A 26,983-nucleotide genomic window follows, 5' to 3' on the forward strand; every position below is an offset into this window, starting at 1 on the left:
TCTCGCTCTGCTGCCTAGGCTGGAGTGCAGAGGCGCGATCTCTGCTCATTGCAAGCTCCGCCTCCTGGGTTCACGCCATTCTCCTGCCTCAGCCTCTGGAGTAGCTGGGACTACAGGTGCCCACCACCACACACGGCTGATTTTTTGTATTTTTAATAGCGACAGGGTTTCACCGTGTTAGCCAGGATGGTCTCGATCTCCTGACCTCGTGATCCATCTGCCTCAGTCTCCCAAAGTGCTGGGATTACAGGCGTGAGCCACTGCACACGGCCCCCTAGCACTGTTTCTTATACTGAAAATGGTACGCGATTGCTTGGGAGAATGGGAATAGCAGATACCCTTTTCCCACAGTTGCCAACAGGGCTGTTTTTCTCTGTTCCTCAATATAGTTTATAAGAGCCAACATTTCACTCCTAGCAGCATTTCTCTGATCTCCCTTGACTTCTCCCTCCAGCTACTGCCTCATGTCTCACTTTCCTTTAAAGCAAAACTCCTTGAATTGGCCATACTCATTGCCTCCAATTTTTCTCTTCTCAGCTTAACCTAGATGCACTTTTATGAGGCTTTCACCCCCAGCACTGCATTGAACAAGGCCACTAATGACTTCCTTATTGTTAAATCCAATGGTCAACTCTGAGTCACTGACTCATCTGACCTATCAGCAGTACTGGACACAGCTGATCATTCTTCTCCTCAAAGCATTTTCCTCATTTGACTTCCAGCATACTTCCTTGCCTGGTTATCTTCCTGTCTCAAGGGTTGCTTTTTTTTGGCTGGTTCCTCTTCATTTTCCTAATTTCTTAACATTGGAGTGTCCTGGGATCCATCATTGCACAGCTTCTTGTTCCATCTATGCTATCTTGTTGATGTCATCCAGGCTCATAGCTTCAAATATAATCCATATACTAGTGACTCTCAGAGTTATATCTCTAGCTCAAGCCTCAAACGTAAAAGTCCAGCCTCTCACATCTTGTTCCCTACTCAAAACCTCTGCATGTCTAACAGCCGTCTCAGTTTTAACAAGTTCACAATCAAGCTTCTAATAGTCCATCTCACACCTCCTCTTGAAGTTTTATGCACATCAGTAAACAACTCCATTTTTCCAGCTGCATAGGACAAAAGCCTTGCATTCATCCTTGACTTGTCTTTTTATCTTGCCAACACATATCCAAACTATCATAAAAATCTGTTGGATCAAAATTGACAAATGGCATCTAATTAAACGTAAGAGCTTCTGCACAGCAGAAGAAACTATCAAAAGAGTAAACAGACAACCTATAGAATGGGAGAAAATATTTGCAAACTATGCATCTGACAAAGGTCTAATATCCACCAGCATCTATTAATATATGGCATTTATACAAGATTACAAGGAAAAACAAACAGCCCCATTAAAAAGTGGGCAAAGGACATAGACAGACACTTTTCAGAAGAAGACATACATGTGGCCAGCAAGCATATGAAAAAAAGGCTCATCACTGATCATTACAGAAATGCAAGTCAAAACCACAATGAGATACCATCTCACACCAGTCAGAATGGCTACCATTAAAATGTCAAAAAATAACAGATGCAGCTGGGCGCGGTGGCTCACGCCTGTAATCCCAGCACTTTTGGAGGCTGAGGCAGGTGGATCATGAGGTCAGGAGACCTCATGATCATCCTGGTTAACACGGTGAAACCCCATGTCTATTAAAAATACAAAAAATTAGCCGGGTGTGGTAGTGCATGTCTGTAATCTCAGCTACTTGGGAGGCTGAGGCAGGAGAATCGCTTGAACCCAGGAGGGGGAGGTTGCAGTGAGCTGAGATCACGCCAATGCACTCCAGCCAGGGGCGACAGAGTGAGACTCCATCTCAAAACAAACAAACAAAACAAACAAACAACAAAACCATAACAAAAACCAAAGGATTTGTGGCTCCATCCTCCCTACCCCCAAGAATTCTAGTCCCCTAAGAGTTGGGTGGCTCCTAGGACTCTAGTATGAGTATTCCACAGAACCCCCTTAGAGAAACTCTGGTCCTTACCCTTTGGATCTCTCATAGGCTACCTTTTATCACATTCAGGTAGAACAGAAGTAGGCAAATTATGGCTCACAGGCCAAATATTGCTCACAACCTGTTTTTTTTTTTTTTGTAAGTGAAGTTTTACTAAAACACAGCCATGCTCTTTAATTTACATAATGTCTTTGGTTGCTTTTATGCTACAACCAAGTTGAGTGGTTGTGAGAAACCGTGTGACCTGCAAAACCTACAATATTTTCTATCTGGCCATTCACAGGAAAATTTTGTTGACCCCTGACATAGAACATAAGACAAATTGTTCCTGAACACTACCTAGTAATAAATTATTCTTTTAAAAAGCTAATGTCTTTCTAATATATGCTTAAGACAAATCTATTACCCCTAAATAGGTAATTAATAATATAGTTAATAACCTGTTCCTTATATTTAATTCCCCAAAGAATGTGGAGCATTTTTGTTGCTGTAACCAATACTAAAATAAAACCTAAACTAAATTGTGTTATAAATAGCCTTTGCATATTTACCATTTGCTCTCTATATACACTTTTTTAATCAAGAAACTTCAATAAAAACTACAGCACTCTGGGAAGAATTTTCAATAATATTTTCAAAAGAAAAACTATAATTTCAAATGATCTGAACAACAGCTAAGCTCTTAGACGCGATTTTAAACTATGATGCTTTATTGTTTCATACTAAATGTCCTGGACATCTTTGGCTTGCAGGAGTAGCATGAAAGTGAAAGGAAAACCTAATACTGGTCTAGAATGACCAACCTACGTTTCTCCTAAATACTCGGTATGGCAAACAAATAAAAAACAAAAAATTGGGTTTCTAATAGGAAAGTGTTTCATTTGATTCTAACTGGAAAACCCAAGTAAAGACTCTGAATACCTGACACTCCCTTCTTTGCTCTCTGTCCATCCAGTTACTGCTGTAGGGTCTTTATTGCCTGAACTGCAATTTTTTAAAAAGCTGACTTAGTTACCCAAGCTGAGCAGTTTTAATTTGTTCTAATAGTTGAGGCCAGAAAAACTATTACCACAACTGCAGGACAGCATTATCAAAGCCAGCAGCTGTTAGGCACCTTTATTTTTTTAGTTGCTTTTATCTTTATAACAAGGAAAGATTTGCTCTATTTTCAACATTTAGAATCTCTGTTCTTTAAAGATTCAAAATTATATTTTTAAGAAAATTAAACTTAGTTTTTATTTCTTGAGGTTTGAAGCCAACTTCCTCACCTCCACTATCTAAACCCTGGGTGTATTTAATTCTGAGAAATACTATTTCTAATGTCTGAATTTTTCGAACTATATATATTAATGCTGTTAGATATTCTAGTCTAATAAATTAATTCTACTTCAGATTTTCAGTACCCTACTCATTCAAACTAAGAAGGATATAACAAGTAATCTTTCGGTTCATTTATCTAAGATCTAAGATGGTATCTATAACTTCCTGAGAGGGAAAGGGAGTTTCTCCTGGCTCAGAGTACTTTCTGAGACTAATTTCTGAAACAGCCATAGTGAGGAAAGATAAGAGGAAAGGCAAACCACTGGAAGTGAAGGTAATGCCAAGACTAATAACAGAAGGAAATTGAGAAGGCATGTAGATTATGTAACTATATGTATATAAATGGTTGGATTTACAAAGTCTGAATAGGAATAGCAGAGTAGATGAATACAGATACTAAGGTATCTTCAAAATGCAGAATTTATTTTCAGAAATAAATTAAACATTTATCTCCCAAAAACATTTAACTAGGACTTGTAAAACCATATATTACGGTTTTCTTTTTCAGTTTCGAGTGTTATATTAAATAATTATTTTTCTCATTTTTGATTCTTTTTCTTTTAAAATATCAAAAATATTGTACACTATGAGCTTTTTGTCCTTGTTGCTTTATGAATGTCATTTATATTGAGCCTTTCCTAGTCAATAATACCACCACGGAGAAAAGAGGAAATTTCTTACTATTTTTTTTTTCTTATTGCGTTATTACTATGTCAAAGCATTAGGTCAGCTTGCTACAGTGCAGCCTTGCTAAAAATAGAAATTCTGGAAAAAGGCCCTGAACAAGTGGAGATATCTGCAAACTACCACTAGATGGCAAGGCAGCTTTACCACTGCCAATCTTAGGCCTGCAAACAAAATGTGACTTAAAACCTGCTGTCACATATTTTCTACTATATCCGAGTTTCATTCTACTTAGATTTTAAAATATGAATGATCACCTTGGTCTGAAACTAAATTACTTGGTATCCTTTATCATTAACATGTATTTATAATCTTATCCACGTTAAAGTCTTAAATTTACAACCCAACATCAACATATTATCAGTTTTTCAACAGTTTCAGCTAATAAAACTAAAGATCTAGTGACTAAAATATAGTAAATATAGCCAAGATAAAAATCAAAATACATGATAAAAGAGAACAAAGGTCTATACAGAGTTCAAAATTAGGTATTTATGGGTATATCCCAGATTAGTTACACACTCAAAGATATTATCCACATTAGCACCTATTAAAAGATTATGTTGTGTTTTTATATAAAGGATATGAATATATTTAGTTATTAGAGTGATAAAGAAGTTACAGTTTCCTTCTTAAAAGTTTTCTTGTAGTAAAGAACATAAAGCAGGAAAAAGCATTTTTACCCGCCTCAATTTTTTTTGGTTAAAATAAGAAATGTCCATTGCATTAATATTCTATAAGTTATAGTAAATTCACGAGAGAAGCTTCCTTGTTACTTACTCATCCATAAAATTACAGAACTTTACAAGGTAACAGAGTTAATACTCTAATTTTTTAAAGAAAAGAATTAGTACTTTTGTGTTTTTTAATGCATTTTATTAGTAGTAAATTGTTTTGCTCATTATACACAAGTGAGAAGAAAATCCACTTGGTATAAGGAAGGCTGCTACCATTTATACTACAGGACTCAAAGTCCTTTGCCTGTCCTTTTGTATGAATGCCATGAGAATGAATAAATAGCAGATCAATGCTTTTAATACATAACTCAAATTTCTCAGCATACTATGACATCTTTGAATAAGACAGGGATATAAAAGAGTACAAACTCAGTTCTGGGTGCCTACAATGGATGTGTATTCACACCGTATCAAGATACTTGATTCCACAAAAACTGCCAAACTTTTAGTTAGATCAATGGCCATGTCTACTCTCTTCCCTCTGGATCCCAAAAAGCAGGACTTCCCAATTTAAGAAAGCTGCTCTAAAGTCATTCATCCGTTCCATAGTGTCACTCTGAGGACTTACAGGGTTTCTTATACAAATTATTCATTTGAAAACAGACTCCAAGTAAATAACTACATGTCATACTTTAAATGGCTTTATTTTACTAACTTTATACCTCCTTTTGCATGTCTGACTAGTCCCACTGATTTTACTTAATTGGTTTCCTGCTCAGCAACAGAGGCTCTCTCATTTCAATAAAAACATCAAAGTTTAAGTATGAACAATGTCACAAATAGAAAGACACTAAAGACTGCCTTTCAGAATGGACTTTTTAAGTGTATGAAGTCATATCATAGTTGTTTATTTTAGAGTTTAATTCATTGTATTTTTCAAATGTAGTTGTTATGGATTCACAAGTTCAGAGTTTGTGATCATTCTACTTGGTAATGAATTTAAGTCTATACTTACAGTCAAAGAGGGAGCTTGTTCTGTAATGTAAACAGGATAAAAGGGAGTATGTTTGTCTATTTAGGAGAAATGTTTCAATGTATTTTTTACAGTACGATCACAAAGTAAGGAGAGCTCGGAAATAGGTGGGGCTTCATTTACTAATTATAAATTCTTCTTCTTTACTTTCATTTATTCACTAATTCTAACAGGCTAAATTCTTTTTCGGTCTAGTCCATTCAAGCTATCTCCAAATAAGCTTTGCATTTACTAAGAATATAAGTTATAAAATATTATCATTATTTAAAAGTCAAAGGCAATAGGAGGTAACCACCCTTCATAATTTCTAACTGCAAACAGGAGAGGCTGGAAAAACTATTTAACACCATTTTGACTAATTCTCTTTTGAACCTGGAATTCCCTGATATCCAAGTCTGGCTTTTTGGAGAATCTGAGTCTTTATCCTAGCCAGCCTTCTGGACCTTGTCACTTGAAGGAGCCACACCCAGCTCTTTTCCAGTTGCTTCTATTCCTCTTTGCCTTGTCCTGAACTAATAATCAGGATTGTGCCTGATCTTGGGTATTAGAGTTTATGAACTATGAACTGATACTCCATTACAGGTTCTCCAGATTTGGATCATTCTTGGAGATCAACATCTCTTTGGAATTAGATTAGAAACGGGGGTCTGAACTTGAATTATGATTGTCTGCTGCTATTTCTACTCATGGAAGGCAGCTACTCCTCACTAACTATATGTATTTTGACATTACGGCCAGAATCACACTGTAGTTCAGCAACTGCAGGAAACCAGTGATATTTAGGACATACTTGAGTCATCTGATCCCATCATTATATGTACCAAAAGATAATAATATCATATGTCTTTTCTAAATTTTTGGTACTTTGAGTTAACACTTTAAAGAGGTATTTATAGGGAGACATATTTAAATGTTGAATAGAGGAAAAAAGTACTTGGGATTAGCTGAAATAGTCTGCCTAGAGAAAGAGAAATGGCTTGTGTATCAAATTCAAACATATCTGAAACTTTTTCAATCTCCTGTCTTTCATTACTCAGATAAAGGCACTAAACTTATCCAGAGACCCAAAGTAGAAATCTCAGAATCATCCTTGATTCTTCTCTTTCTCTTCTACCCCAACTTTAGTTAATTAAGGCCTATCAAACATAACTATGAACTGTTTATTCCTTTCTAATTCTACTGCCAATGATCTTGAATCAGTTCAGAAAGTCTCTTCCTTTAGCTGCTATCATAGCCAACCTACTAACAGGGCTGCATCTGTAATGGATTCTTCTTTTTAAATATTAGTGTTTTTGGAAGTTCAGTTGTATATTCTCTTACCCTCTCATTCTGTACTTTCTCCCCAGACAATTCATCCACCCCTGAGGATTCGAGTACCCTTAATATGATATGGCCCTGCAATTTTTATCTCGAGTTTAGATTACTGTCCTAGAACTCAAACCTAGGATAGGTCTATCAGCTTAATAGATCTGTCTAATTAGAGGACTCATGGGAACCTCATCTGTACACCTCAAACGTATTCCCCATTCTGTAGTCTGTAGCTCAGAAAATGGAACCTATATCTGCCCAGATTACAGCCAGAAACCAGAATTATTATCCTTGAATTCCCTTATTTTGCATTATCCTGTTTATTTCTGTCTCTCAAATCTATTTCATATCTCCCCATACTTACTACCACTATCTTAGTTAAGGCCACCATTACGTTTCACTTGGAGTACTGTAAAAGGCTCCTAAATTCTCTCCCTATCTTCAGACTTGTTCCTCTGCAATTCTGGCTACACAATGTAGCTGGACTGATTTTTCTAAAAATGCAAATACGAACATGTTTGTCTCCTGCTTAAAATCCTCCAGTAATTTAGTACTGCCTTTAGGATCAAGTTCAAACTCTACTAACCTACAAGGGCCCTACAGTCCCTCTCAAGCTTCATCACCAGCTACTCTCCCTTTAGCTAATTAAGCTCCAGTTTTCCTTGGTCTCTCTCTCTCTCCTTTTCCCTCTGGATCTTTGTAAATTATTTTCCCTCTTCCTAGAAAGTTCTTCCCCTCTTTTCCTTTGCCTAACTCATAACTCATCCTTAATTGCCAAATTGGATTTCACTTACTATTTTGACAATACTTTTCACGTATTTCCCAAGATTTGGTTTGGTGGCCTTCTGATTTGCTCTAAGAGAACACTACAGCCATTTTCTTACTATGCTGTAATGGCCTCTTCTCTCATTCATCACATTGTAGGGCTTCTTGAGGGCAGGGATTTTGGATACAACTCTCTCACAGGTGCCTACCAGAGCCTGAATCTACCATTTAGTATGAATTCAGGTCATTGCCCTTCCTAAAGATCTCTGATGGCTCCTACTGAATAAAGACTCAAGTTCTTAACATGTGGCATGCTAGAGCATATCTTTCCAATTTTATGTCTTGGAACTCCTGCCTACCCTCCCCCCTACCTTCTGTATGTATTACTCTGAACACCTCTGCACAGATCATTTTGATGCAGTCACACTTTTGCTTATACTATTCTGACTTTCTGAAATGTAATTCCCCTGCTTATTTTGGTGGACAATGTTTTCCATACTACTGTTATCTCCAGCTCAGGTAGATGTAATGGCTCTCTCATCCAGGTCATCACAGAACTTTAAACTTTACTCTGTTAAAACACATATTTCACTGTATTACAGTTATTTATTTTTAATAATGCCTCAAGGGCTATACAATAAGCTTCAGGAAGGTACACACTACACCTGCTCGTTTTTAGATGCCTACTACAGTGCCTGGCATACAGCAGTACTCAAATATTTATCACATTGGAAAAACTAAAAGCTAACTGTTTCAATTACCCTTAGCGAGACTTTGAGACAAAAGATAGGGAAAGGGAGAACAGTTCATTCTACAAAATGTGAAAATGAAAATGTATGGATTTATACATCTTCGCTTAACCCTAGAATGAAAGAACTTGGCTTCCTCCCCAATCTGCTCCCTCTTTTAAAAGTGCCTCTTAGAGACTTTCAGTAACTCTCAAATATACATTATTCTGATTTACTCTGTTAACTCCTACCCATCTTTGGCAAGAGAAATAAGGGGATGAGGAAAAAATAAAATGAACTGGAAATATTTCACGAATAACAATCAACTATGAGACTTAAAAGATAAATTCAATGGCAAAAGTCCAGACTACTTTGATTTGAATCCAAGCCCTGTAACTTTCTGACTTTGTATAAATCACTTAGCTATCAATGCCTTGGTTTCTCTATCTGTACAGTGGGAATGATAATAATACATATTTTACATCTAGGGATATTTTGAGGATTAGAGTTTATATATGTAAAGCATTTAGAATGAAGCATGGCATGTAGTTAGCAGTTGTTAAGTGTTAGCTTTATTATCAATATCTGAAATGGTGGTGGTTTAATTAATAATCAAGAGTTATAGTCTATTCCTAGATTATAAGATAGGGCCCCCATGACAGAATGTGAGCTCTAAGAAGACTTTTCTGGACTACTTGGGTATTAATACAGAGTAGTTGAATAAATAAGCATGTTCTAAAGGACTACAGCTGGAACTCTGTTTTAATTAAGACCTTTTATTCAATTGATATACTTTGGAAAATTATTTATAATTGTATTTCTTTATTTTCACATTTATAAGTACATGGATGACCCTGCAATGATGGTGTGAATTAGCTAACAAATGATTATGAAGAACTCTGAAAATACAAAACTGAACCGACAAATTAGTTTATAAGTACCTAATGTAATTCATTAACAATACAGCATATTACCTTAGGTCCTGTAATGCCTTTCAACTCTAGTTCTTAGTTCCTAAGTTCTTAATTTTCTTAAAGGGTATTATAAAATTAACTATAATTAATTTAAAAATAAATTTTGGAATTTATGTTGGTTTGAGTTAGAAAACTGTCAGATTTAAGAAGTGGATGCTGTGAAATTTTAAAAAGTTAAATACTGTATTGTCGTCATAAAATTGTTATCATCATTGCTAAAATAAGTGGTCTTGTTGAAATTTAAGAATACTCACATATATTTGAAATCTGATCTTAAAATGTTATATAATATTAATAAAAATTCCAGCTTAAAAGCCCCAAAGATAATTCTCAAACATATTTTGATATAGCCTGTAATTCTTGATAAATTAATGTTATAATTTAGTTATATTTTGAAAGTACAGCCAAATCTTAATTATCTTGTCTATGGAGATATGAATAGCTTGTATAGTTAATATCCATTTCTTTTCAGAACCTCATATTTAGTCTGTTCTCCCACAAAATATTTACCACAGTTAATTTAATGTGCTAATTTGTATTTCTCAACTCCTTTTCTTTCTTAATTAACAACAAAATGACTAAGTAAATAAATACAAAATCTAACAACATATAAAACATAAGAAGAAAGGGATATAATTGATAACCAGTCTGAATAATCAAGAGTTGGCTATACATTATTGTTTACCTTAAGAATTAAAATAGCCTTATCTTCCTTCATATCTTTAATAAAATCAAACAGGAGTTCCTATGCCTTAAAATTCCTAGTCAGAGTTTCTCTGAGTACCTGAAAGAACCCTGGTGGTACAGGACCTACTGGCATGCCATCTCCTGGGGGAATGTTTCCTAGCACTGGACTGGGAGCTGCTGCAGCACTCTGCAAAGAATAAAGGAGAAACAAACCTATATCATTACAGAGAAGGCACAAAACCAAAGACTAATGATAATAGATTGCAGGACGGGATGCTCTTTCATGCCTGGGAACAAATACTGGTAATTTTCCCCATCCTAGAAGTAAACTAAGATACAATAGTTTAGTATATGACTGGTTTAATTAGTTGATTTTAACAAGTCTCTTTAAACTTTGTGAAGTCAAATAACTTTAATAATGGATATTTTGATGATATGATATAGTAAATGCAAATAGTACTATGACAAAATAATAAAAGCCTTAGTAAACGCTTTAATACTTTATTTTAAGGCACAGGCATCTGAAATGGCAACATCAAAAACAAATAGGTGAATAAATTGGTAAAAAGTTTGCAGATGGTGGGGTGGATTGTAGGAGTTGACAAAAATAATTCTCTTTTTTTAAGATTATGCTTTTATGTCATAAACAAGTATAATTAAATTTCCTGCCTATAGGTGACAACACTCACATTATTCACTTTCTGATATACTGTAACTGGTAGCCAAAATATATAGGGTGGTGAGGACAAAAAAGTAAATAAAGGATTGAATAGGAGAAAAAAATTAGATTTGGAGAGAATAGTCTCATACAAATTATGAAAAAAATCAAATTGAAAAATTCAAAGTCTGCTTCACTTGCAAATTATTTCATAGAATCCTGGCACTTTATAAAATAGGAGTATGAAAAACTTTGGGTTAGACTCTTTGTAATAAAATCAACATTATAGATTTAATACTTACATAGGGAAGTTACACACACAACTGTTCTACAATCATAGATTTCATCCCTCAACCTGATCAGACATATTACAAATACTAAAAACAGTCAAGAAAGGATCAGAAATATGCTGAAGATAGATCAGTTTGAATTGAACAGTTCTGCTATGAAGAGAAATCAAAGCAAAACTTGTATCTAGGGTATCTCTTGCACTATCTTCACCTATATTTCAGTGTATTCATTCATGCATTAATATTCCATTATAAGATGTAAAATCTCAGTATGTTTGTAGCACTCATTTCCCAGTATATAAATTGATAAAAAATACTAAATATGTTTATTTTATAGTACTGATAGTTGTTAATAATTAAGGCCAATGATTTTAGTATTTCCTGACGAAGTCTAGATTTAAATGTGATTATCTGAAATGTTGCTTACCTATGAATGTCAAAATTTTAAACTTCTGATAAGGCATATGAATATAAAAGAAGAAATAGTATTTCTTAGATTTTAAGATGAAACATGAGTCTATTATTCTAAGAAAAAACATGCAATTTCAATTAGTGCACATTAATGGAATACCTACCATTTGTCAGTTATTGCTCTATTGAGCTTTATATAGCAACACTCATGTTTTAAAAAATGAGAAGCAAATTGCTTTTTTTCATTTTAACTAAATTTGTGTAAAATTTTAATACAACAATGTCAGGGTAAGAAGGAAAAAGTATCATCGAACACAACCTCTTTCAGTTTAAATAAATATGATTACAGCCAGATCTAGGAAGAAAGATTTGATCTGTATCTTTGTGGCTGAAATTACTGTCATGTAGAAGTTGCTCTTAGTATGAAAAGCTAGACATAGCCTATCACTATTGTTATAATTAACTGCAGAATAGAAAATTGTTTTACAATAAAAAGACATATTAAAAAAGACAAATTTGGAAATCACACTCGCCTGTACTTTCAAATGTATACTATAACACTGAGCATGTGTACAAAGTGACAAAACAGAATTTACTGAGTTACTAAAACTTTTTAGTGTAGTTCAGAGATATAATTTCTCCCTCAATTCTAGTTGTCTAAGAAGTACATAAAATATGTCTTTTTCTCTATTCAAAGGAATAGGCATTTGTATTCATTTGTGCTGAACTAAAATTCCACAGGTAAGGATGCTGGTAAAGAAACATGTAAAATTCACAGTTAAATATTTGACTGATTGCTTCTTTATATTTTTCTTTTTTGGCAGGCTACATTGTTTGAAGGTATATCATATGCTAGGTTGATAGGGTTTTCTTCAAAGTTCTTAATTATATATGTTTCCTGGGTTTTTTTCTTGCTATTATGTAAAAGCAAAATAAAATAAATCATTTGGATGAAGATTTAAGCAAGTTAAACCTTTAAAATGGCTTCTGAATTTTCACCTTATGCCTTTAAACATATTTAATAAATTCAATAAGAATACTGAATTTATTCTCTCCTCTTGCATGTAGTCAAGGATTTTTAAGTTTTGTAATATAGTAGTTAATGTAACAGAAAAAAAATCTTTGCCCTCATAAAGTCAGCATTCTAGTGAGGGAAGAAAGACAATGAGTAAAACAAACTAAATATATTTATCCACGATCTAAGAAGAAAAAAGGATGGGGAATAGAGAATTCCCAGTAAAATAGGCAAGGATTGTAATTTTAAATAGGATAGTCAAGCAATCGACAAATCAAACAAATGAATGAATCCAGTTACAGTGACTACTAACTGATTTCCCTTCCTACATTTCAAGATGTACCACAGTTTTACAGTTTGCACCTATTCCTTCACAGCGGCACAATAATTTTGTGGAAGTTCCTCTTTCTTAATATTCATACTTTAGGCACAACAACAGAAGTGTCTTGAAAATAAGGATTTTTATAGCTAGATGATTCATCGTATACAACATGATGAGTTATCCGATGTGATAGCAACTTCTAGCCTTGACCTAAGGACACAAAGTGAAGTGTGCTGAATTGCCAGTAATGATCCAGTATACCCAGTACAAAGCACTAGTCCACAGCATTTTGGCCCAAACTTCACTTTTTGGACCACATTTTTTAAAAAAAGCTAAATTATCCATTCACTCTGCTGGCATTTATTGGCAAAAGATAATTCCCTCTTTACTGTATTATGTGGACTCAGCTTAGGGTACCATTTGGTTGGCACACTTTGTTGATCATTAACATGTGCTGATAATAAACACTATAGAGGTACACTAAATGGTGCTCTCAGCATTGTAAAAGAATATATTTCTCAAACTGCCTAAGTTGCTAATTTATATACAGTAGCAAATAAATAATGCATGCTTTGAAATTATAAGGTAAATACGAAGTTTTTGGAATTAGAAATTTATTTAGATGGGAGAAGTACCACATTTCTTGGGTTATATTGCTGAAATTTCTGAGACTTCTCTCAAGTTTACTTCCAACTCATGAGTCAAATTTTTGCGTGATTCACAGAAAGTTGTTGTTGGGCCTGAATCATAAAGCATGTATTATTACTCTAAGATGTTGTGACAAAATCACAAAAGGAGAGCAAACAGTTTAATTATAGTTAAGAACTACTAGAAAGCATTAGTTTCACTGAATTTATGTGAATTCCCATTGGAGTAGCATAGAAAATCCTTTACTATATAATATATCCATGACTACTTAGGATTGAGTTTTCATTATAGCTCTCTCTTAAAAGAGAAAAACATACAAATAATATGGGTTTACAATATTTCCTCTAACTAAACTGAATATATAAGACTTCAGTGCAGATATAACAATATTATCATTAAAAGTGTTTTGTTTCTTCTAACAGATCAATTTGCATGCTTTTATCATGCACTGCCAGATAATGTATTTTCTAACTGCTCTTGAAGCATTTACTTAGCCATCTGTCCTAAATTTCAAGTTTGTTTTTTTTTTGAGTGACAACTTTGTTATTGTTTTTTCATTTTCCCAAATCACAAATATAATTTTACTGACTTTTTATAAATCCAATATTTTAAATTTGGTGTTCTCAAATCAACTAAAGTATGGAACAATTATTTGTTTTCTTATTGTTTTCTCAAGGAAATATTAAAATGAACTTACAGAGTTATGAAAGTTCATATCTTCATGTCTCTATGTAGTTACATTTTGTTCAGTTTGTGTGATCATCTTCTTCTCTGGAACTTTTGGCACTTACATCATTCTACCCTCTAAGAAGGCATAAGTCAATATGTTTATGTTATTTATTTCATCATTTCCCATTTTCCTGTTTCTCTGAAGTGCTATTATATGACTGATTTCTAAAAATATTTAATTCTAATTCCCTATTTTCTGAATTTCAAGAACAGAGAAATATACTCTTATTTTATATTTTTCTCCTGTTAAATAAAAACTTGAAATAAAAGTTAAAAACCTTCTTATTTTAAATTCAGTTATTATCACTGTTGGTTTCTGGTAGGGAAAAAAGTTGTATATACTCTGTATGGAAGTTTCAAAGCAACAGGCATTAAATACAAATTTGTTTAAAAATAAAATTAGGATGCAATTTATTACTAAACACAATTAGCATTTATCAAGATTCTACACATTGAATAACAATTTATTTACTAAGAATGCTAGAGAACTGTTTGCCTAACTATACAGTGAAGAATCAAGACAGTCTATATTTGGTAAAATAGGAAAAATAATTTTATGTGTATGAAAAGCATTTTAAGTACATGAAGATAATATATTATTATTTGCATATATGAAGATAATAATATATTATTATTCATATATATATGAAGATAATAGAGGAATTAAAATAGTGCTACGATTATTAGAAACTGGAAAGGGGATTAAAGGGAGGGGTGAGTAGGAAGAGGCTGAGCAGGGGATTACAGATTTTCCTTATTTAGCCATCTGTACTGTTTTTAAGCTGCTATGGTACGAATGTGTCCCCTCCAAAATTCAGGTGTTGCCAGTGTGATAGTATTATGAGGTGGGCCCTTTAGGAGGTGAAGAGGTCTTGTGGGTTCCTCCCTTGTGAATGATATTAGGTGTCCTTACAAAAGGGCTTGCTTGATGGAAGGAGTTCATTGTACTTTCCCTCTGCCACGTGAGGATGCTGCAAGAAAGTCCTCACCAGACCCAGATGCTGGTGCCTTAATCTTGGACTTCCCTGCCTCCAGAACTATGAGAAATAAGTTTATGTTCTTTATAAACTACCCAGTCTCGGGTATTCTGTTAGAGTAGCACAGAATGAGCTAAGACATAAGCCATCGGTAGGTACTTTTTGAGAAACATTTAAAATAATGATAGTAGGTATCGTATGTTGGCAACTTTAGTGTAAAGCACAGTAAAATATTTTGGCTATTGGTTGAGGACATATTATTTATCGTACTAAAAAATCATCCTTTGCCTAGTACTATAAAAAACAATTTTCAAAGAAATCAGGAATAAGAAAAGATGCTTTCTGCCTTTTCATTTTTTGAGTAGTATTATTTAGTGTTTCTTTTGGGAAGCATGAGATAAGTAATCATATATTGATAGTTTTCTTAAATCATCATTGTATTTCTGAGATAAGTCATGCTTGATCATCATGCATGATGCATTTAATAGGCTACTGAATTATATTTGGTAACATTTTATGTAGGAGTTTTACATCTCTATTCTCAATGAGACAGGTCTAGAATGTCCTTTGATGTATTATATTTTTCAAGCTTGAGCATCAGAATTATTCTACCTTTTCAAAAGGAATTGATGGCAAATTATTTTTTATAATACTTTGAAGAAGTTTATATAATATGGTATTTATCTACTTATTGAAAGTTAAAAGACACAGCAGTAAAGCAGTAAAACTGCCTAAGACAAAGGCAATTTTGGAAAGAATTATTATCTTTTTATATTTTCTACCTCTCTTTTCTTCAATTTGGTTCATTTACATTTTCTCAGAACACTTCATTTCATTGAAATATTTATTTTATCCATATATACACTACTTTTACATAATTTATAAAAGTCCTCTGTAGCAGGTGTGAGAGACACTGCTAAGTAGACCACAAAAATATGTTTTTCCTTTCTTCTACCAGTCAGGCACATGGCATCCCAGCTGTATTACATTTCTCAGTCCCCTGTGTTCTCACCAAATACCAGGTTCTTACTGATGGAATATAAGCAGAAGAGACACATGTCATTTCTAGAACTTTGGTCGTAAGATCTGGTTTGTAATGCTCCCTCCTTTCCTTCTCTTCCTATTGTCTGGAACACAAATGTTTCAGAGATCTAACTTCTGCCACGCAGACCAAAAAAAAAGGATGCCTTATACAATGGCAGAGCACTCGTTAGTTTCAATCTCTGGGTGACTTCGTGGAGCAGAGTCTGCCCACCTGCCCTGGACTGTCTTTCTGAATTGCAGGCCCCCAGAAATGATTATTTATTTTCTCCCTCCTAAACTGAATTAGCATTCTCATCATCTTTGCCAGGAATTGGTCTATTAATTTACTTTTTTTCTGTTTCATTAACATGTTTACTTCTCTTTAAGAAATTATTTGCATTCTCCTGCCTTTTTAAGGTTTTATTATTTATTTTCAAACATCTTAATTAAATTAGTAGCTATTTCCTCCCCCCCCCTTTTTTTTTTTTTTTTTGAGATGGAGTCTCACTCTGTTGCCCAGGCTGGAGTGCAGTGGTGCTGTCTTGGCTCACTGCAACCTCTGCCTCCCAGGTTCAAGTAATTCTCCTGTCTCAGCCTCCCAATTAGCTGGGACTACAGGCACCTGCCACCACACCAGCTATTTTTTTGTATTTTTAGTAGAGACAGGGTTTCACCATGTTGGCCAGGCTGGTCTCGAACTCCTGACCTCAAGTGATCCACCCACCTTAGCATCCCAAAGTGCTGGGATTATAGGCGTGAGCCACCACGCTGCTCTATTTTCCCCTCTTTTTAAAATCCAAAGAAAATAAAACTACAAATTTAGCTCTGAATCTACCCTTGGTTGCATCTGCAAAGTTTGACATTGGTGTTTACAATTTTTTTCTTAAGCCATCTAATGATTATAATTTATTTGCCAAACAGTTATTGAATGCAACTAGCAATGGATATTACCGTAATTCAATGATTTACGAAAAAAAGTGAGAACACCAATATCAAGTTTGCAGATGTAATAAAAGATGCACTTTAATTCACAAATAGTTGGAGGTTTTATTTTTTAATTTGCTTTTTCCTAGTTTTCCAGTTGTGGCCAGGTAAGACATATTATGCAATTTTTGTATTTAGAAATGTATTGAACAATTTTTGTGGTCTAATCAATGATTGTTATAATTTCCCATGGATACTTAGTAAATATCCTTATTTTCTGTCTACATTTTTATCTATTGGCTTAATATCTTCATATTGCCTCTAATTTTTGTCCCTTGCTCTTTCAAATATATATACAATGCCCACATTGTTGTCTGTCCATTTCTCCTTGTGCTTCTACCAATGTTTGCCTCACATATTTTAATTCTGTGTTCATTAGCACAATGTTTATCTTTACTGTGGATTCTATCCTTTATTAAAAGTCACTTTCTTTTTCATGTTTAGTAATCACTGCCTTGAATCTATTTTGTCCAAAATTAATATTGCTAGCTCAGCTTTCCTTTTGTGTTTGCATAATAAATCATCTCCTATCCATTTATTTTTAAACTTTATGGCTATATTTTATTTAACTGTTTTACTTGTTAGTAGAAAAGTTTCTAAAATGCATCTAATGAGATATCCTTTAAAATTAGAAAAAAAAACTTTCTTTATCCTAAGCTTTAAAGGTATTAAAGTTAAGACAAACAATATTGTATGCCTTTCCCTATGAAAAACGAAGAAGCTAGCTTATTTTTCCTATTCTACATCTCCCTGTTCCGCTTCCCAATCCTTATTATAAACATCTGGTGTTTTAGGCACACATTTTTGTTTTTATCATCTCTTCTTCATTAATAATTTTTAACTTTTACCTTCAGTTTTGTAACGATACTCTTAGCATCCAAAATAATAACTTCAATTTTATCTAATTTTTTAATAACATAACTTCACTATGCTTGAGTTTTAATTTTTATACATTTCTTAGTTGGACAAAGAGTATATGGATGTTGTTTTCCAAATCCTTATATGCAGGCAAGTGTCTTTGACGACTTTCATCAACACTATAGTTAACTACTGTTGTCTAGTCCTTAGTGGTACAGAGAAGTCTGATACCATCTTGATTTTCGTTCCTTGGGATATAATCTGTTTTTATTTTCTAAAGATTTGAAGGACATTTTCTTGATACTTTTAATTCTCAAATGTTTCAATTCTGTATCTAGGTATTGGTCTCTTTAAATTACTTGCCTGGAATAAGGTGAACCTTTCCAATGTTCATACTTAGTTTCCTTTTTGTTGTAATGTTGGAAAGTTGGGAGAAAATCTTTTTAGTTAATAGGTGTAAAGCAAAGATCTGGTAAACCTCAGAAGGGTCTTTTGCAAATGTTATTAACAACTAGATAAACAGTTGCAATGTTATTGATGACTGGGGAAATATGCTTAAGAATCTTGCCAGAAGGATTTTTACAGGTTATTGGTATCATGGGAAACTAGTACACTTGTAGAAATCACATTACATATATATAATGTGCTATAAAATATTAATAAATTTGACTAAGTGACCCTTCCTTTCCGATACTATCCAAATATAAATTCTGAACTATGAGAAAAACAGTATACATAAAATATGTTCTGTGATATATTTACAGTAAGAAACATTCAAAGTAATCCAAAAATTCAGTAGTAATACAACACTTAAATTGCAGTACATCTAAATTATGGAACATGATTAAACCATTACAAATAATGGTTACAAATGGCATTATTTGAGAAATGTGGGAACCCGTTGGTGATACAATGCTGTGGGAAGCACACCAAATACAGAATTGAGTGTAACATGATTTTAATTATGCAAATGATAAAAGGTAATATATAAAAGAGTGAATATATAGTATTAGCTTAGAGTAATGTACCTGAGTGATTTTTTAAATACAATTTTAATAAACTTTCTGGAATGTCTTATTTCTAACATAAATGAAAATGATTGTTTACTCACATACACACACAAACCCAGTTTTGTCAAGAGCTAGAAAATATGACCACATATTAACTTTACTTCAAATAAACCTAATCCCTAAAATTTAAGGTTAAATAAAATGCCGATATTTCTAACTTTAAAATAACTCATTTCAATAAAGTAAGATTTGAAGCATTTTAATTTTCAGACTATGAAAAACAAGTTTTTCTATTTTGGAAAGTTAGGTACTAGAAATAACCTAGAAATCATTTACATTATTCCTGGGCATTTGTTTGCACAGGGACACAAGTTTATTTTTAGCACCACATACTCTACCCTGGGCCACCTCACTTAGTCACCCACTCACAATCTGGAGAACCAGCATCATTGACTGTGCTACTTTTTTTCGTCTGTTTTTAAATCACAAAAATATTTTACATGTTATTTTCACAAAGTATCCACAGAATAGTATTCAATCCCTTAGGCTTCCAAAAGAGCAAGAGAGACCCAGAAATAACATCAAAAACAAAATCAAATAAACAAAACCAAAATATTCCATGAAGAAGTAGATCCTGGGCATCTAAAAACACGTAAAGGGCCAAAGATTTCATGACCTAAATATTATAGCTGATATTTGCCATGCAGAAGAAAAAAGAGTGCTCTGATTGGCTGGTGATTTCTACAAAATGCAAACTTTTCACATGGAAGCCATGAAGCATGGGAAGTCTGATAGATAACAGAAGCAACCACTCTTGCCAAATAAATGTTTTAATGGCAAGAGAAAGGCAACAGGACTCTGATAAAAACAATTAAAACTTCATTAAAAGAATGAAAACACTGTAGGAGGTGGCCTTTGATTTTCAATGTTAATTTTCAGAATAAGCAGCCATGTTTCATGGTGCAGAACCTGGGCTTCTTGCATTCTGTATTCAGCTTAATCAGAAAAGGCAGATAACAAGAAAGAGTGTAACATTAGCAATTTGTTTCGAGAAAAAAAAATCTCTGGGTGATATATTCACATTTGTACATGCAACCCAAAGAGTAGGTGCCTTCTATGTGCCTCAGGCTAAGACGTAATGATTCATTATCACACAAAATTCAGAATTTAGTGCAATTACCTCTCAAAATGAGTTATTAAAAAAGTTAAATAGCATATAAAACTTTGTTGAAAAATGAAATATAATTGAGATATTTTCACATTCATGTTATATATTCAGCTCTCAAGAAGCACTTATTATCTTCATATGAATTTCAAAGGTTGGGTAAATTTTTACTAGAGCAATAAATCAGCGTTATGGCCACATGATCAAACTCTAGGTCTATATGTGAGCTTTTCCATTAAACACTCCCTACCGCCCACACACAGACAAATAACATTTAACCAAATACTTAATAAAATGACCTTAAAGAGCATTTCAAAATACCACAGTTTAAAGAGAAACACAAGGAAAAGGTGTTAGAAATATTAACATTGTCTCCACTTTCACAAGTTGTAAACCATTACATATTCTGGTCTTTCCCTACTTTCTCCTTTTTGACCTAAGATGGAAGCCTTTGTCTCTTTCCAATAAACAATTTGATTCATTGTAAAAATCCCAGGGCTTCCATTTGAGAGTCTAGGTACAGTTCTTACTATTCTTACTACCACCTAGTAAGACAAACTGGATAATTAGAGTCATCCCTTAGGAAAATATTTTTTCCCCTCTGCGGCAGGCAGAATGGCCCCTCAAAAGATATCCATGTTCTAATCCCCAGAGCCTGTGAATGTGGGGCTTCTAAATCCCCTAAGCCTGTGAAGCTTAGGGCAGCCCCCACTGATTTCTACAACTACAAGAAACTGAATTTTGCCCACAATAAATAAATAAGCTTGAAAGAGAATTCTTCTCAGAGCCTCTAGGTGAGAGGCTGGCAGGCCCATACCTTGATTTCAACCTTGTGAAACTTGGAGCGAAGAAATCAGCCCAGCAAACCCAGACTTCTGACCTACAAAACTGTGAGATAATAAACTCATTGTTTTAAGCTGCTAAATTTGTGGTAATCTGCTATGGCAGCAATTGAAAACTAATATTCTCCCACTCCTGCTCCTAAATGACTATTTCATTTTGGATAATATTTTTTCATGAGGCATCTAGAAACTAGGAAACTATGGATCCTAAAAGGTTACTGTACTTGGCCTATTGAAGAGTATGTACTTGCCAATTCTATCATTTTGATAACATCAACTCTCCTTCTGGTTAAAAATAATCCCAGGTTTTACAAAGCTAAGTTTTGTGGTTCCCCTGGTCTCATGGTTCTTTTAGTGGCTTTGAATTGTGCCTTGCACAAATCAGTTGTTTCCCTTCCACAGTTAAGAGGAGGGAAGCACAGGAAGGGGAAGAAGAATGGCACATACTGCATCTTTTCTTTGGCTGTTTTGCCAGCCAGGCCTCTAACTCTGCCTTCCTCTCATTCACAAAGGAATGACTCTTTAATCGTTGACAAGTTCCCACCAATTCCATCTAGACTGTAGCGAAGCCAGTTCCTATGGCAGGGAAAATATACATACAACTGAAACCATAATTTAGGATTCAGCATTCATATCAACTTGCTGATGGTCTCTATTTTGACCTTGTACTCTAATTCAAAGTAATTAGGATCTAGCTTTAATCCTTGTGCCAAAAGAGGGTCCATTTCTTTCTTTTATTTGTTAGATTCCCTGAGTCGGTTCCCATTCAACTAGATCTGAATGTCTCAGAGACTAGCGCTCACATTAAAAAAAAAAAAAAACTTTTAGGTGCAGGGGTACATGTCCAAGTTTGTTATATAGATAATTTCATGTCACAGGGGTTTGTTGTACAAATTATTTCATCACTCAGGTACTAAGCCTAGTAGCCAGTAGTTATTTTTTCTGATCATCTCCCTCCTCCCACCCTCTACCCTCAAGGAGGCCCCAGTGTCTGCTGTTCCCCTCTTTGTGTCCACATCTTTTAATCATTTAGTACCCACTTATAACTGAGAACACGTGGTATTCGGTTTTCTGCTCCTGCATTAGTTTGCTAAGGATAATGGTCTTCAGTAGAGCTAACATTCTTGAGAGTTCTTTCCTCATATTAATTCTAAGGGACTGTATCTGCCACTGGACTTTCATTTCCACTGCTGAGTCTGCACTACCTGCAGTTGGATTCCCTCGATATCAATAGTTAGTTCAACTGCCTAGATCACCACTCATTTTTTTTTTTATTGCCATCTACTCCCGGTGCATAGTTTTTCCTACCTGTAAAGCATTCCCACTGTTCATTTTATACCATCCTAATGGTGACTACTTACACATACCTCTGCCTATTACCTGTACCAGTCTATAAGCTCTCCAAGGCAGATCTACTTCTTGCCAATGTTCTGCTGTGGGACCTCTCTCATCTGCTTCCTCTGTCATCCTAGAATGGCCCTATATTAGACTCCAAAGCACATTTGTTCTGATTGCATAAGCACAGCACTTCTATTTAAGAAGTTCTTTAAAACATCTTTGTTACAGAACAGATTACAATCATGGAGGTACAGCTTTGCATCAATAGCATGAATCATTGTAATTTTTGTTTGTGTGTTGATTTTTCCAGGAAGAAGGTCATCATTACATACTCATCTTCTAAAAATATCATATCCCCTATACGTCAGTAAAAAGTTTACACAAAAAGGTACATCTCCTCTGAAAGAACTTAAAATTTCTGCTTAAGCATATTTAACAATTTGTTTCATTGTTTCACCTTTTTCTTCTGAAATTTACAGAAATTAAACCCATAAGAAGAAACTTAAAGTCAAAAAATTCAGTTTTTTCCCTTAACACTATTGTTAGCACAGATCTGAAACAGTATGCGTCTAATATAACAGATTTCAAAAAGTTCTTAAATTTTATCTAGAACAAATTGTTAAATATTAATATGTTTCACCAAAAATTTTAAGTTATTTCACTATATCATAATATTTTACTATTTTAGGGTGATATGCCTTCACATACTGCAGCACATTCTTTTGGATATTCTCAAAATAATAAACCTTCATCCTGAAAGAGTTAGTTTATTTTTTTGGAAGCAGACAAAATTCATTTGGTACGGTGTTATGAAATACTGAGTAATAAGACTGGATAAAATATTTTGAAGTAAAAAATTTAAATATGACAGTTATTCATATAAAATGGCTTTGAATTTAATTTCAAAAATCATAGCATTAAAAATTATATAATTAAGATGTTTTAGGTCTTTATATATTTTTAAATCAACCTTTTGAATTCATTATTTTCATTAATTAATGCAAGTTTTTTAATCCAACAAATATTTGCATCTACTATAGATGTGACATTGTGGTGAGCAGACCTTGTTCTTGTTCTCAGGCGCTTATAATCTTAGAGGTGGAAAAGACAATGACATATATATTTACCAGTGTGATAAAAATTAGAAAAGGGAAGAATAAGGTGTTCTTTAGAGGGTAAAGAACGTTTCCTCTAAGTAACAAATATTCTTCAGGCTGAGACCTGGAGAATTGGTCATAAGGAGGCCAAAAGAACAAACAAACCTATAAACAAAAAACAAAAAAAAAAAACCAAAGAAAGAAAAAGTAAGGCAACAGAATTAAAAGTATTACAAATTAAAAGAATTCAAAAGTAAAGAGCATAGGGTGGGGAGAGGAGTGACACAATACAAGATACAGTAAGAAAAGTCAATGTGACTAAATCACAGGGATTTCAAAGCATGACCTGAGATGATTTTATTATAGGATCAATATGAAGTTATCAAAAAGTTTTGAGAAAGTAAGCACATGATCATCAGATGTACAATTTTAAATAGATAACTCTGGTGGCTCTTTGAGAAAATAAAATAGATAAGAGATAAGGCAAGAGAAGATGCCTTCTGGAGTAGTACAGGTGGAAAGTGGAGGAACTTGGGCAGTAGTGGAGAAGAAACGCAGATGGACTGAAAATGTATTCAAAGTAAAAACTGCCAGGATTTGATGAAGGCCAATCAAAAGGGGGTTAGGAAGCAGGATGTATCACGGATGGCTTCTGGATTTCTAGCATAAGCATTGCAGGCTTCTGGATTTCTAGCATAAGCACTGTAGTAGTACAATGAAAAGGTAACAGGATATGAATCAAGTTTGAGGGAAGGAGTGAAAGACAGGCGTGGGAGAAGCATAAGTTCAATTTAGAATATGTAAAACATTCAGCAAGAATATTTACTAATAACTATTTTTAGAAGGTATTTCCAGAAAGGAAATTTCACACCCCCTAATTTGTTTAATAGCTTTATTGACTTTGTGTGTTAAATTAATGTGTTCTAATGAGAACACATGGACACAGGGAGGGGAACATCACACACTGGGGCCTGTCAGGGGGTGGGGGACAAGGGGGAAGGAGAACGTTAGGACAAATACCTAATGCATGCAGGGCTTAAAAGCTAAATGATGGGTTGGTAGGTGCAGCAAACCACCATGGCACATGTATACCTCTGTAATAAACCTACTCATTCTACATATGTATCCCAGAACTTAAAGTAGGAAAAAAAATACAAAATCATGTGTTCTAATTTAAGTCCCTCTTTTATATTTTTTTCTGTATTACAGAAAAGGCAATTGACCACCATCTTAGATATGTAATTATAGCAGCACCATTAGTAAACTATGAATAAGAATGTATGGTTTCTGTAACTCTTGCATAAATTCTATTGTGGTACCTACCATATTATATTGAGATTTTGTTTTCAGTCCGAAAATAACACTAAAGGGACAGGCCCGCTTTCTTCCTTTGTATATATAGTGCTTAGCAGTGCCTGACATGAGATCAGTAGAAGCTGGCTGAACTTATTATATTATGATGATATGTTTTGTTTCTGGCTAAAATAAATGGTATGTCATTTATAGGATTATTAAGTGTCTTAAATCTAAAGTAGCTTGTGCTATTTTATGTCAAGTAAGTGTATCAAGTTCTCAGAAGACAAAGTGACAGAAGTCAATGTAGTTGATACTTGCTTCACTATCTTCTAAACAGGCTTGGATAGTTTTAAAGGACATTAAACTAGAATAAATTACACAACCTTTATGTTAACATTCAATATTAAGTGATGAACATGAATCAATGGTGCTATTAAATATGAAATGTCAACTGTTTTTAATATCATTTCATCTGAATAGTAATTTGACTACTCTAAGATGCACACATAATTCATTTTCAAGATCAAGTTCTAATATATGGTTGCCAATCACATATACCCACTACGTTAACATGGTTTTAAACACCATTTTGAAAATGGAGCCATAAAATAATCATTTCTTCCATTGTGAAACCACTACTGATGCGTACTTAATTAGATAAGATTAGATGCACTGTTTAACAAAATAAAATTTAAGGCAAAAGGCATTAGTAGATACAAAGAAGGTCTTTACTCAATAATGAAAGGAACAATTGACAAGCAAGTTATAACAATCTTTAATCCATACAGCAATATAACTTCAAGATTCATCAAGCAAACCTGACAAAATTGCAAAGAGAAATGAACAAATCAATAATCACAGTGAGAGATTAGAAGACCTCCTAGAAGCTGATTTATTAAATAGACTGAAAATCAGATTTTCCCACAATTAATAAGCTTCATTTAATGGACACTTATAAAGTCCCGTACTCACAAATTAAAAATACACATTCTTTTCAAGCACTCTTTTAACCTGAGACTTGGCAAGTGCCAAGTTGAGTGGAGTGGAATGTAAGATACTATTTCTAAGTTTTTGGTAGTACCGAAAAAGAAAGAAATTATTATTTAACACTGTAAGGTAATATGTAGAATCAAGTATAATATAGAGTAGTAAAAACATAGCTATGGGGTAAAATCAATCATATGATGGTCTTTCTGATTCCTTAAACTGCATTAATTGGAAAGTAAAAAGAAATATCTCTGAAGGAAATAACATTCTGGTTGGAGGCGAAGTTATCATAAGTTGTAGTACATTTCATTGCCTTGGTAAAAATATTACATATTCTTTATATGTTTGTGAGAAACCTGCATATTTATGCCTAAGCAGAGACATTGCCAACTATCCTCCACACACTAACAGCTTGACGCAGCTCAGGTCAGTTAAGCTGGTCATGAGGGTAGGCTCAACCCTCTTCATATTACCCGGGAGACTAGTGCTCTACTAAAGGCCTAGATAGGTCAGAACACACCTTATTATAAGTGGTGAAGAATTCACAGAAAGGGGAAAACAACCACACATTGGTTTAATTTCATGGAAGACAGTCTTTGTTAAGCCACATCTTGAAGAAAAGTTAAAGTGATGGAAAAGAATAAAAAACAATTCAACTTAGAACAACACAGATATGCACAAAGGAAGCAATGATTTTGGAACTACAGAAGAAAGGAAACTGTTCTCTCCTTGGTAATTTGGGGAACATAGAGTTGGATTCATGATATGAGCCCAATTACTGGGAATTCTTGAATACTATGACATATTTGATTCAATGAGTGATAGAGAATTATTACATCTTTCCAAGACATGAATCAACTCAATAAGATGATGATAGTGATATTTCTCTGGCAGTAAAAAGAAGAGGAATAAGGAAAAATTGAAAGCAGAGAAAGCTGGGCAGAGCAAGATGGCCGAATAGGAACAGCTCCAGTCTCCAACTCCCGGCAGAGCGACACAGAAGACCGGTGATTTCTGCATTTTCAACGGAGGTACTGGGGTCATCTCACTGGGGAGTGCCGGACAATAGGTGCTGGTCAGCTGCTGCAGCCCGACCAGCGAGAGCTGAAGCAGGGTGAGGCATTGCCTCACCTGGGAAGTGCAAGGGGGAAGGGAATCCC

The 26,983-nt window shown here is 34.1% G+C and overlaps 1 protein-coding gene across 1 annotated transcript in view; it reads right to left on the reverse strand.

Moving 5' to 3' along the window:
- Positions 1-26,983, reverse strand: part of SSBP2 (single-stranded DNA binding protein 2) — a 211,739-nt gene that overhangs the window by 82,028 nt on the left and 102,728 nt on the right. The window contains exon 4 of the mRNA XM_011934359.1: positions 10,271-10,360. Coding sequence (XP_011789749.1) covers positions 10,271-10,360 — 90 coding nt within the window. The remainder of the gene's footprint in view (positions 1-10,270; positions 10,361-26,983) is intronic.

Source organism: Colobus angolensis, unplaced genomic scaffold, assembly GCF_000951035.1.
Source record: "Colobus angolensis palliatus isolate OR3802 unplaced genomic scaffold, Cang.pa_1.0 Scaffold134, whole genome shotgun sequence".
In the NCBI taxonomy this organism is placed as follows: Eukaryota; Metazoa; Chordata; class Mammalia; order Primates; family Cercopithecidae; genus Colobus; species Colobus angolensis.